This window comes from Sinocyclocheilus anshuiensis, unplaced genomic scaffold, assembly GCF_001515605.1.
Source record: "Sinocyclocheilus anshuiensis isolate Anshui unplaced genomic scaffold, SAMN03320099.WGS_v1.1 scaffold733, whole genome shotgun sequence".
In the NCBI taxonomy this organism is placed as follows: Eukaryota; Metazoa; Chordata; class Actinopteri; order Cypriniformes; family Cyprinidae; genus Sinocyclocheilus; species Sinocyclocheilus anshuiensis.
In genome coordinates, this window is record NW_015539923.1 from 1,235,658 (window position 1) to 1,247,839 (window position 12,182).

General features: G+C 34.9%; 1 protein-coding gene across 1 annotated transcript in view; it reads right to left on the reverse strand.

Annotated features, from left to right (window-relative positions):
- The window catches only part of LOC107686575 (Golgi apparatus protein 1-like), a 46,142-nt gene that overhangs the window by 17,049 nt on the left and 16,911 nt on the right, over positions 1-12,182 (reverse strand). Inside the window, exons 4-15 of the mRNA XM_016483640.1 lie at positions 11,746-11,961; positions 9,748-9,951; positions 9,432-9,503; positions 8,055-8,241; positions 6,463-6,677; positions 6,123-6,244; positions 5,073-5,174; positions 3,329-3,482; positions 2,880-3,017; positions 2,705-2,791; positions 1,061-1,123; positions 865-978 (exon numbers count right to left, since the gene is read on the reverse strand). Coding sequence (XP_016339126.1) covers positions 865-978; positions 1,061-1,123; positions 2,705-2,791; positions 2,880-3,017; positions 3,329-3,482; positions 5,073-5,174; positions 6,123-6,244; positions 6,463-6,677; positions 8,055-8,241; positions 9,432-9,503; positions 9,748-9,951; positions 11,746-11,961 — 1,674 coding nt within the window. The remainder of the gene's footprint in view (positions 1-864; positions 979-1,060; positions 1,124-2,704; positions 2,792-2,879; positions 3,018-3,328; positions 3,483-5,072; positions 5,175-6,122; positions 6,245-6,462; positions 6,678-8,054; positions 8,242-9,431; positions 9,504-9,747; positions 9,952-11,745; positions 11,962-12,182) is intronic.

Genomic DNA, 12,182 nt, shown 5'->3' on the forward strand with positions numbered 1-12,182 from the left:
GGCACACACGTCTTAATTAAAGGTCTAACAGCTGATAATGCATATCAGAGCAAAAACCAAGCTCTGAGGTCAAAATAACTGCCTGTAGAGCTCAGAAACAGGTTTGTGTCACTCTAGTTGAGCTCCATGATCATAAGTGGAGATAGGAGAAATCTACAGAAGGACAAACATCGCTGCAACACTCCACCGATCTGGGCTTTATGGTTTTTTTTTCAAAAAAAAAAAAAAAAAAAAAAAAAAAAAAAAATGAAGGGGTGTGAATACTTTCGCAAGGCACCGTAGCCTATATGAACTGTTAGATATTTAATTGTGAAGTCCACATCAGCCTGTATTCATTATGTAAATTAATGCAATTTATATAATATACAATGCAATTTATTGATAGTGATAGTAGTGTTATTTTAGTATTATTGACACAAAATATTTTATTAATATTTTTAATCGGTTTTTATTTGTATATTTTGTTTTCATTTTGATTTTAGTTAAAGTTTTAGTAATTTAATCATTTTTTAGTAGTTTATATAGACAGACAGACAGACAGATAGACAGACAGACAGATAGCTATTAAAATAGATATATTAGATATGTTGTAAGTTTTCTTTTTGCTTCCGTAGTTAAAATTTTAGTATTAGTTAACTATAATAACAATGATAGAATCTTATTTTCACAATATCTATAAATGCAAAATTCACTCAAAAAATGTGATGTCAATCTCAAAATGGCAAATATTGGCTGATTAATTAGCATGGTCAACATATCCATTAAAACCCCAAACCAACCCAAAACCATTCAGTACACTCTGAAAAAATGTACTTGTCATCATTCAAATTTAAAATATGGAAATTGGTTGTGTGACTGGCTTACCAGCTGGAAATGAGTGACGCCCACAGCACATTTATCATTCATTTCCCTCTGATGTTTGTTCTGCACCAGGCATTCCAGAAGATTCCCTGTGTCTATCTGATTATCAGCTACGTCCTGGGAGAAAATAGACCGACATGAGGAATTCAGAGTTAAAAAATAAAAGGAATAATTCGATGTGTGTGTTGCCAGTACTAACGTGGCAGTGGCTCTGGATGACCGGTTCACAGGCTCGGATCAGCAGGGCTTCAATCTGAATGTCCTGTAAACACAACAGTGTGACCATAAATCAAGATCATTTGTCCCAAAAATCCCTAAATTCTATATATTTAAATATAAGATCTTTTAATGTAATGAAAGAAGTCTCTTCTGCTCACCAATGCTGCATTTATTTGATAAAAAATACAGTAAAAACAGTAATATTGTGAAATATTATTACAATTTAAAAGACAGTCTATTTAAAGGATTAGTTCACTTCTGAATTAAAATTTCCTCATAATTTACTCACCCCCATGCCATCCAAGATGTTCATGTCTTTCTTTCTTCAGTCGAAAAGAAATTAAGGTTTTTGAGGAAAACATTCCAGGGTTTTTCTCTATATAGTGGACTTCAGTGGGGTTCACTGGGTGGAAGGTCCAAATTGCAGCTTCAGTGCAGCTTCAAAGCGTTCTACACGATCCCAGACGAGTCTTATCTAGCGAAACGATCGGCCATTTTCTAAAAAAAGAATAAAAATGATATACTTTTTAACCTCAAACGCTTGTCTTGTGTAGCTCTGCAATGTGCATGCGTACTCTGTGCAGTCCCATTCGAAACAGTTAGGGTAGGTCAAAAAACTCCCATCTCATTTCCTCCTCCAACTTCAAAATCGTCCTACATCGCTGCAGAAGTACCGACCCAGTGTTTACAAAGTGAACGTGCAAAGAAGGTCAAACAGCGATGTAGGACGATTTAGAACGATTTTGAAGTTGGAGGAGAAAATGAGATGGGAGTTTTTCGATATACCCTAACTGTCATGAACCGGAATGCAAAGAGTTCACGCAGAATTAGACAAGACGAGCGTTTAAGGTTAAAAAGTATGTAAATTGTAATTTTTTTTAGAAAATGACAGACCGTTTCGCTAGATAAGACCCTTCTTCCTCGTCTGGGATCGTATAGAACACTCTGAAGCTGCAATTTGAACCTTCCACCCAGTGAACCCCACTGAAGTCCACTATATAGAGAAAAATCCTGGAATGTTTTCCTCAAAAACCTTAATTTCTTTTCGACTGAAGAAAGAAAGACATGAACATCTTGGATGACATGGGGGTGAGAAAATTATGAGGAAATTTTAATTCAGAAGTGAACTAATCCTTTAATGTAATTTAAAACAGAATTTATTCCTGTGATAACGCAGCATAACTCCAGTCTACAATGTCACATGATCCTTCAGAAACTATTCTAATTCTAAACATTTACTATTATTGATTCTGAAAAATTCATTTTTGATACATTTTTATCAGAATTCTTTGATGAATATAAACAGTTCCAAAGAACAGCATTTATTTGAACTTGAAATTTGTAACATTTGTAACATTATAAATGCCTTTATTGTCAATGTTCATCAATGATTAACGTATCCTTGCTAAATAAAAGTATTAATTCCTTTGAAAAATATTACTTACTGACCCCAAACTTTTCAATGTTAATATATATAAACCATAAACAGTACAACAAAACAGTAACTATAACAGTAACAAAACAGTACAGACGATCCTATCTTACAAGCGATTTCTTTCACCTTTTATGACCTTATCCACTCTAAGGTTTATGTACATGCTGTGGTGTGGAATAGGAAGCGTACCTCAGATTCCAGTTCTGTCAGGTTGCCCACCACGTCTCTGCAGCTTGACACCAGGTCCTCAAGATGGTCCTGAAGACACTCCAGCTCCTGAGGCAGACAAAACAAACTCTGACTCAATGACCTAATGATGTCTCCTGCAAAACTGAGGAGTTTCATCCCAAAAATCATTTTGTACCTGTCCGGTGTCTGTCTTCTCACTGCACCATTTTCCCAGGTCAGTCATGCAGCGTTTCTGGAGCTCAGGGTCCAACTTCACATCCAGAGCTCTCTGGTGAAGAATTCTCTGGACCTCCACCTTACAGTCCCTGGTAAGCTGCACATGGAAGTGATTTTACCACATCACTTATGAATATTATGACAAAATATCAGTCCAATTATTTATTTTGATATGATCTATTTTGCAAATTCAATGGATGAATCCAAAATCACATGCCCTCTATTTGACATGTTTGTTCTCTCATATAAAATGACCAAAGACAGTTGACTTTTCGATTTGTTTTCTGTATGTAGTAGGTAGTTCCTAGTCAGAATAAACTGTAAGGTGGACCAGACTTCATGCTGATAGTCTCTTTAGTGTCTTAATAAGAACTGACTAAAATGCACATTGTTTGTGCTTCTTCTCACCCGTCTGCCCTGCTCTTCTGTCCGGTAAGCGTGGCGGTACAAGCAGGAAAACACAGCGCCAGGAGGCATGAGCTCACTGCTCTCGTTCCAGCCCGGTGTGTAGCACAGTCTGGACGCATCATTCTGACATTTACGGTATAAGATAGGATCAAGCCTGAAGGAAAAAATACACAGGAGACAAAAATGAGTCACATGCGTCACCGGATTTTAACCTCAACCTCTGACCTCGTGATATGAATGTAGAATTGTGTCTATAACTGAAATCAGTCCATCATCATAACTATATGTACACATATACCAATCACATAACTTGATCAAAAGTGACAGTACTGATTTTTATAACGTTACAAAAGATTTGTATTTGAAATAAATGCTGTTTTTTTTTTTTTTTTTACAATTCATCAAAGAATCATCAAATACATTATTTTTGTTTTTGGTATAAATGGTTTGCTTTCCACAAAAAATATTAAGCAGAACGAATGTTTTCAACATTAATAATAATAATAAATATTTCTGCTGTTCTTTTGAACTTTCTATTGATCAAAGAATCCTGAAAAATAAAATGTAACATGTTTCCACAAAAATAATGTTTTCAACATTGATAATAATCAGAAATAATTCTTGAGCAGCAAATCAGCATATTAGACTAATTTCTGAAGGATCATGTGACACTGAAGACTGGAGTAATGATGCTGAAAATTCAGCTTTGATCACAGCAATAAATTACATTTTTAAAATATATTACAATAGAAAACTGGATAAGACTTCATTTAAAGCCTTCATGTATAATGCATTATAAAGGGTTATTAAAGGGTATAATGCATTATAATTATTCATAATGTGTGTTGTCACACACTATATTTTGTCGTAAATAATTATAACTGAATTTAAAATGCACAGTGTAACAATGAATTGATAAGTGTAATAATGTATTAACTGTAATTACAGTTATTTGAGATTATACAATGCATTATGAGGTGCATTACAAGGCATAATTATTGCATTAAAATTACTTTTATAATTCATTATACATAAAGGCTTTAAGTAAAGTGTTACTGAAAACTGGCATTTTAAATTGTAATAATATTTTACTATTTAATTTTTATTGTATTTTTGATCAAATAAAAGAATAAGAGGCTTCTTTCGAAAATATTTTTAAAAATCTTACCGACCTCAAACTTTTGAACTGTAGTGTTTGTTAGATACATTTAGTGCTAGTGGCATGAATCAGCATCTAAAACCAGTTTACAAAAAAAAAAAAATCCACCTTTTGCCAAGATTTGGTCACAATAGAGAAGAGAACAACAGTCTCTGTAGGGTTGTAACAAATAAAGCATCACACCGCCAGCCTGTCACAATGGACCATCAAACCAAATTGCTGCTTCAAACTGTTCTAATTAAAAACCACTTGAATCTAATGGGCTGTGAATGAAGTTATGACCATCTAATGGTTTTGTTATAATGGCACTGTGTGGGCATGCTTTTCAAACTGAACAGATGAGAGAGACACACAGTGAAGGTCGCATCAGGCCCGCGAATCAAACTGCAGATGAGTGCTGAGCTATTAAACACATACAATGACGACCCCCGACTGACTGAATGGATTTGAACGTTATTATTACTCAAACACACTCGAAAACATCAACTTGAAAGCGTAAGAGGGGGTTTCAAGGGTCTTATTTTGTCTGAGTCAGCAGGTAAGGTCAGGTAAGGAAAAAGGAAATGGAAAGGTTAGGCTGATTACTTCCAGTCTCTTGAAATGAAGTACTGCAGCTCCAGAAGACGGTGTTCACAGTCTTGAACCATCTTCTCGGTGTAAAGATGCTCCATCAAACAAGACAGAATCCTACAAACACACAAATACATGTCTTTTTAATATTGAATCCACCAAATAAAATGAACGCAACAACAACAACTTTATATCATACGTCATATAATAAAACACTGCTTGGCATTACTGCAGAAATAAAAGAAAAAAATTGAAATAGTACATTTGTATTCAACAAATCAGCTTTATCTGTAAACACGGATGCTGACACATACTACATGAAACATGTTAACATGTTATTAAAAATAAATGTAAAATGAATTAAAACTAATACATTAAATAAATCATAAATAAGAAAAAAAAAATTTAATAAATATAACCTTTTCAAAATAGATCAAAATAAATCAAATAAATCAATAAACAAACAAACAAATCCCTTATTTGAGTCTCTTCCGATGCAGGATCATTTTAAATATTTTATTTGACAAATATTATAAAAATCAATGAAAAATTTATAATAATTTAAAAATAACCAATTAGAAATTAAATAAAATACAAAAAAAAAAAAATGTAATAAACCTTTTCAAACACCATAAAAATAAAACTAACTAAATAAAACAAAAATCAATAAAAAAAAAATACATGAATAAATAAAACTTTTTTTTAGTATTACATAGCCTTTTCCAATGCAGACACCGTGTAAACTTGACTGAGTTGCATTCTACAGCTTGAATGCCCGTTCATCTTTCTTCCTCTTAGAAAAAGAGAGTGACACATTTACACTCCACACACACTTAATTGGATTTGACTCTCTCCTCTAAATCCACTGCAGGTTTATATGGTGCCTGTAAGAGAAAGACAGTATTGGTGCTTTAAACAAAGCAATGAGTCTAAATCTCTACAGGAGTGTTATCTCACCCAAATAAACCCTGTGACAGACTACAGTTTCCACTGATGACAGAGAACAATACACCACGCTCACTGAAGCTTTCATGCAAGTATTTACACTATATCAACAGGACTCACATAGGGTCTCCGCTGCGGATGTGTTTGCACGCCGTCTGGATCACAGACTCACAGGCTTCATTTAAAGCGCGATCAATCCGGTAATCAGCACCGGGGTCTGCTGACTGGATAAGAGTCTGGAGCTACAAGAGACAAAACAAAAAAACAGATTTCTAGAGCAGCAAATCAGCATATTAGAATGATTTCTGAAGGATCATGTGACACTGAAGACTGGAGTAATGATGCTGAAAATTCAGCTTTGCATCACAGGAATAAACTACATTTCAAAATATACTCAAATTAAAAACAGTTCTTTTAAATTGTTATAATATTTCACATTGTTGATCAAATAAATGCTTACTGCTGTCTGGCAGAGGTTGTCCACCGTGCCCTTGTCCCCGCGGGCGACTCTCATGAGGCAGTGGAGTGTTCGTCCCTTGCGGTGCAGTCCTGAGCAGTGCGCCTCGATCTCTCCTCGACAATGCAACACGATCTCAGGGCTCAGAGAGAAATCCTCCATTAGCATGCGTCTGTAGTCCAGCATCTCACCCTGACAGTCTCCGGTCACCGTGCGGCCTGAGATGACAGCAGTAAAACCCACGGGAAGGAACGTAACAATGAACAAACTTCTTAGGTTGCAGCAAATCAATAAACAGCCCTGAAGAGGAGAGCATGCATGAATGAGAGCAAAGACTATGGCTGGAACAGAATACCAGCGCGTTATTTACTGCACAGAATATACAGTATACTGCATTTCATGTTTTAAAAAAATTCAAACGTATTTGTGTGATATTCACTAAATATTTAATTACTTTAGATTCATAATTTATAATAATTGATTTCGGTTTAGCATTTGGCCTATGCTGATTATTATTTGTTTGATGGCTGATATTAAAATTCCATACCATTTTGTCTAAAAAAAAAAAAAAAAAAAGTACAAAAAAAACTAAAATAATTTTTTAATACTACAAGTGAATTTAGTACTTCTAATATGGTACTAGTCTAAATGTAAAAAGGAGTAATAATCATATGGTACCACTACTACTACTACTACTACTACTACTACTAATGTATAAGAAAGTAAAATAAAAAACATGCACAATTAAAAACCCAATACCAAACAATTTTGAAAAACAAACAAAAAAATATTTAGTATATCTGCCTATAACCGATGTGGTACTAATTTAAAAGTAAAAAAAAAAAAGAACAGTAATCACATGATAATAATAATAATAATATGAATAATAAGTGTAAATGTACACTTAATTACTAAATGTAAATGTATTTACTAAACGTAAATATGAATTATAATCTTATGATAATAACATGAATAATAAATAATAATATTTAAAGTAAAATAACAATTAACATGGACAATGAAATATCCAATATCAAACAATACTGAAAAAAATTCTTTAATATTAGCAGATAACTGATATAGTACTATTCTAAATGTAAATGTAAGTAATAATCATAATATGATAACAAGGGATAATAATAATAATAATAAAAGTAGAATATTAATATCATTGATATCCAATATCAAACAATACCAAAAACAACAAATAATTTTTTTTATATTAGTGGATAACCGATATGGTACTATTATAAATGTAAAAAATAATTAATAATAATGATAATAAAGAGTGAAAATCAAAGTAGAATAAAAAATAACATGCACAGTTAAATATCCAATATCAAACAATACTAAAAAATAAAACATTTTTTTATATTGGCAGATAAAGATATGGTACTAATTTAAATGTTAAAATTAATAATAATTGTATGATAATTACATGAATGATAACAATGAGTAATAATCAATTTAGAATTAAAAATGAACATGCATAATGAAATATCCAATATGAAATAATACTGAAAAATAAAAAAGATCATATTGGCCAATGTACCAAGAGTACAACTGTAGTATGATACTGAATGACACGAACAGACCTCTGTGAACAGCAGACTCCAGGCAGAGGAGGAGGTAGGAGAGTCTGGCCTCTCGGGCACGAGGCATGCTGGTGTCCGGGTTACAACGGTATTTGCGTAGGTCGGCCTTACAGGCCTTCGCGAGGGAGTAACTGACTTTATAATCTTGAGCAATGAGCTTTTGCCGAGTGGTCAGGGCGTTTCTGCACTGTGGACAGAGATGCTTATTAAGTACACAGACACTCAGACAGGACAAACACATACACTAAACTGACCACCAACATTCCTGCGGCTTCTTCTAGACTATGACTTCGGATCAGAAACTGACATTTTATGCACATTATGTTGCACAAGAGATGTGCTGCACCTTTTCTGACATTGCTTCTTCAAATTTATGGTTGAACAGGCATTTGTACACTCTGCCCTCTCCCACCTGGGTCTGTAACAAAACAAAAAAAAACATAAATAACATGTTAAGCACTGACAGATCAATTCAGGTCAGTCGGGAGATATTGGATGCTTCATGTTTGCACATCAACACATCGGCCCATGAGAGGCTGTCAATCATACCAGCCCGCCCCTTCCAGTACAGTATATACTTGTAGTAAGTAGTAGAAGTATGCAAATTAGGCTGCAGTTATCGTGATGGATGAGAGGAAACTGTAAGAGAAGCTGACACATACATTTTCACAAAAGCGCTCCCGGTCGTCTCGGCAGGAGAAGTAGAGGTAGCGGTCGAGGTGGAAGTCGTCTGCTGATAGTTCAGCCACTCTCATGATGGACTTTTTGCAGGCATCCTTGATTTGATGAGCCTTATCCTGCTGCTCTGCTTCCCGGACCAGAGCCCTCTCCAGACACGCAATCACCTCACCCTGAGAATGCAGGTCCTAACCGCAAGAAAAAAAAAAGACAAAATATTTGGCCTCGGGACTCGGGAAAACTTGGCTTAGGGTTTATTTGGGGACAACAGATATGTAAAACTGAAGGGATAAAAGGGAGGAAGTAAAAATGAATCACAAAGTGAAAATGTAAACTAGTAAGATATTTTACAAAGAATGTGAAAACCAAATAGATTAACAATGATGCTTTTGAATGCAAGACAAAAGAAGAAATGACAAACTCCTTAATAAATATGAAGTACAAGTTTTTGTTATTTAAAATTTTTTAGTTTAAAATTTTTTATGAGGTTTTTGGCTTTTTTTATACAGGAAAGACAGAAAAGAGCAGGGAGAGAGCAATGCTATTTTAGAATGATTGATATACTACACAGACACTCAGACAGGACAAACACATACACTAAACTGACCACCAACATTCCTGCGGCTTCTTCTAGACTATGACTTCGGATCAGAAACTGACATTTTATGCACATTATGTTGCACAAGAGATGTGCTGCACCTTTTCTGACATTGCTTCTTCAAATTTATGGTTGAACAGGCATTTGTACACTCTGCCCTCTCCCACCTGGGTCTGTAACAAAACAAAAAAAAACATAAATAACATGTTAAGCACTGACAGATCAATTCAGGTCAGTCGGGAGATATTGGATGCTTCATGTTTGCACATCAACACATCGGCCCATGAGAGGCTGTCAATCATACCAGCCCGCCCCTTCCAGTACAGTATATACTTGTAGTAAGTAGTAGAAGTATGCAAATTAGGCTGCAGTTATCGTGATGGATGAGAGGAAACTGTAAGAGAAGCTGACACATACATTTTCACAAAAGCGCTCCCGGTCGTCTCGGCAGGAGAAGTAGAGGTAGCGGTCGAGGTGGAAGTCGTCTGCTGATAGTTCAGCCACTCTCATGATGGACTTTTTGCAGGCATCCTTGATTTGATGAGCCTTATCCTGCTGCTCTGCTTCCCGGACCAGAGCCCTCTCCAGACACGCAATCACCTCACCCTGAGAATGCAGGTCCTAACCGCAAGAAAAAAAAAAGACAAAATATTTGGCCTCGGGACTCGGGAAAACTTGGCTTAGGGTTTATTTGGGGACAACAGATATGTAAAACTGAAGGGATAAAAGGGAGGAAGTAAAAATGAATCACAAAGTGAAAATGTAAACTAGTAAGATATTTTACAAAGAATGTGAAAACCAAATAGATTAACAATGATGCTTTTGAATGCAAGACAAAAGAAGAAATGACAAACTCCTTAATAAATATGAAGTACAAGTTTTTGTTATTTAAAATTTTTTAGTTTAAAATTTTTTATGAGGTTTTTGGCTTTTTTTATACAGGAAAGACAGAAAAGAGCAGGGAGAGAGCAATGCTATTTTAGAATGATTGATATACTATTATAGTATTTATTATTATTATTATTATTATTATGAATTTTATTACATTTTTGATAAAATATTTAAAATATTATTAAATCATTAATAATATGGTTTTATATTTTTTAGTAATATTAGTACTTCAATGTAAAATCATTTTAGCTAGTTTCCAAGGAAGCATTTCTAACATTTCTAATATTTATTTTTTCATCCGATTATTTTTGATTTATTTATTTCATTTATTTCAAACTAATAGTTTTAGTTAATAACAATATAACAACACTGTGAGAATGAGGAAAATAAATAAATAACAAAAATAAAAACAAAATTATAAAATATATCAAAACAAAATAACAAACAAATAAAAGTTTTTTATTTTTACTTAAAATTAAAAGTTTAAAAAAATTACTTCTAAATAAAAGTCTGCTGACGAATGTTGCCAATTATAAAACGGATAGTTCCGGTCCTTGATTCTGATTGGCTGAGCAGCGTTCAAAGCTGTTGTAAATTACACTACAAACATATACCTTTGTTTACTTCTGTGTGTTGCTCGGCAACCACAACTATTTCTGAGGAACTACATTGTTTGGTGGAAGAATCCTGTTTTTATTAATATCCTTATACTTTATCTGCTCTGTTTTATTCTGTGAAACCTTACTACGTATATGGAATAACTGTTTTATAAAACTCCGCTTCGTGTCGTGCCTAACAACGCTCCTTAGCTGTTATATATTCACTGTAAACCACGGCTTCTTGGGGCTTATTGCTTTATTTTAGATCATTGGTCTGTAAATTTACGTGACAGCCATGCGTTTAACCACTAACACTTCCTGAGGTCCGGGAGAAAACATCATCCAAGGTGACTGTAAACAAAAAAACGTGTAAAATAGTGTTGATGATGATATTCAAATGCCCACTCGAAGTAATTTAGTGTCAGAATTCAAGGCATGCGACTTAATGATAAAATAACGAGTGATATTTAAAGGCAAAAGGCACTACAGAATGAGAGCTGTCAGTTACTCATATAATAGTACCTAATTACTGCATAACCCGCGATCTAAAAGACATCTAAAAGATGCGTAAACCCACTAAGCAGCTAAATATAATCTTCATTCCTCACTTGCCATCTTGTATGTTTGGCAGTCTGAGCTTGTTTAAGCTATTTCAAGTCAACGAGCAGACAAGTCTAAAGTTAACTTTTTTAATTTCAGCAGAGTGCACACAGGGGAACGAGGCAAGTGCGGTGAACGGGTGCCCATGTTCCAGCACGCCCGGAGGAATGTGGACATTTCGGGAACGGCAGAGTCACTACATCACAGAGCCATCTGGTACCAAGCCAACATCCTATGCTTTCCCAAAGGGATATTCTAGAGCTTTGCGGTTTTAAGTGGGCAAGGAGTCAAAGTGTTCACAGCTACTATTGGAATGCAAGCTTACTTTTTCTCCGACAGCGATGCTTCCACACTGCAGGGTGTTGATGTCTTCTCTGCATTTGTCCATAAAGCCGCATATGAGCCGATAGTCGCTGAAGATGATGCTGGTCATCTTGGTGATGTACTGATGGCACTGGCGTTCTGTGACGTTGACGCGGTGGTCCACCAGGCAGGACATCAGATAGCCTTTCCCCCGCTCCTCATCTGCACACTCTTTCAGCTGAGAAACAGATTTAAGGCTCTTTTAATTATCCGTGAGAAGAAGCAGTCAAGGATCAATGCTGCAGACATGAAGAATTTTACATTCCATATTTAATATCAAGTCAATTTCACTAATGGTAATTAAATTGTGTATTCAACCACAAATGTGCATCAAAACACACACACACCCACCCACACACACACACACACACACACACCCACACACAAACGCACCCGCGC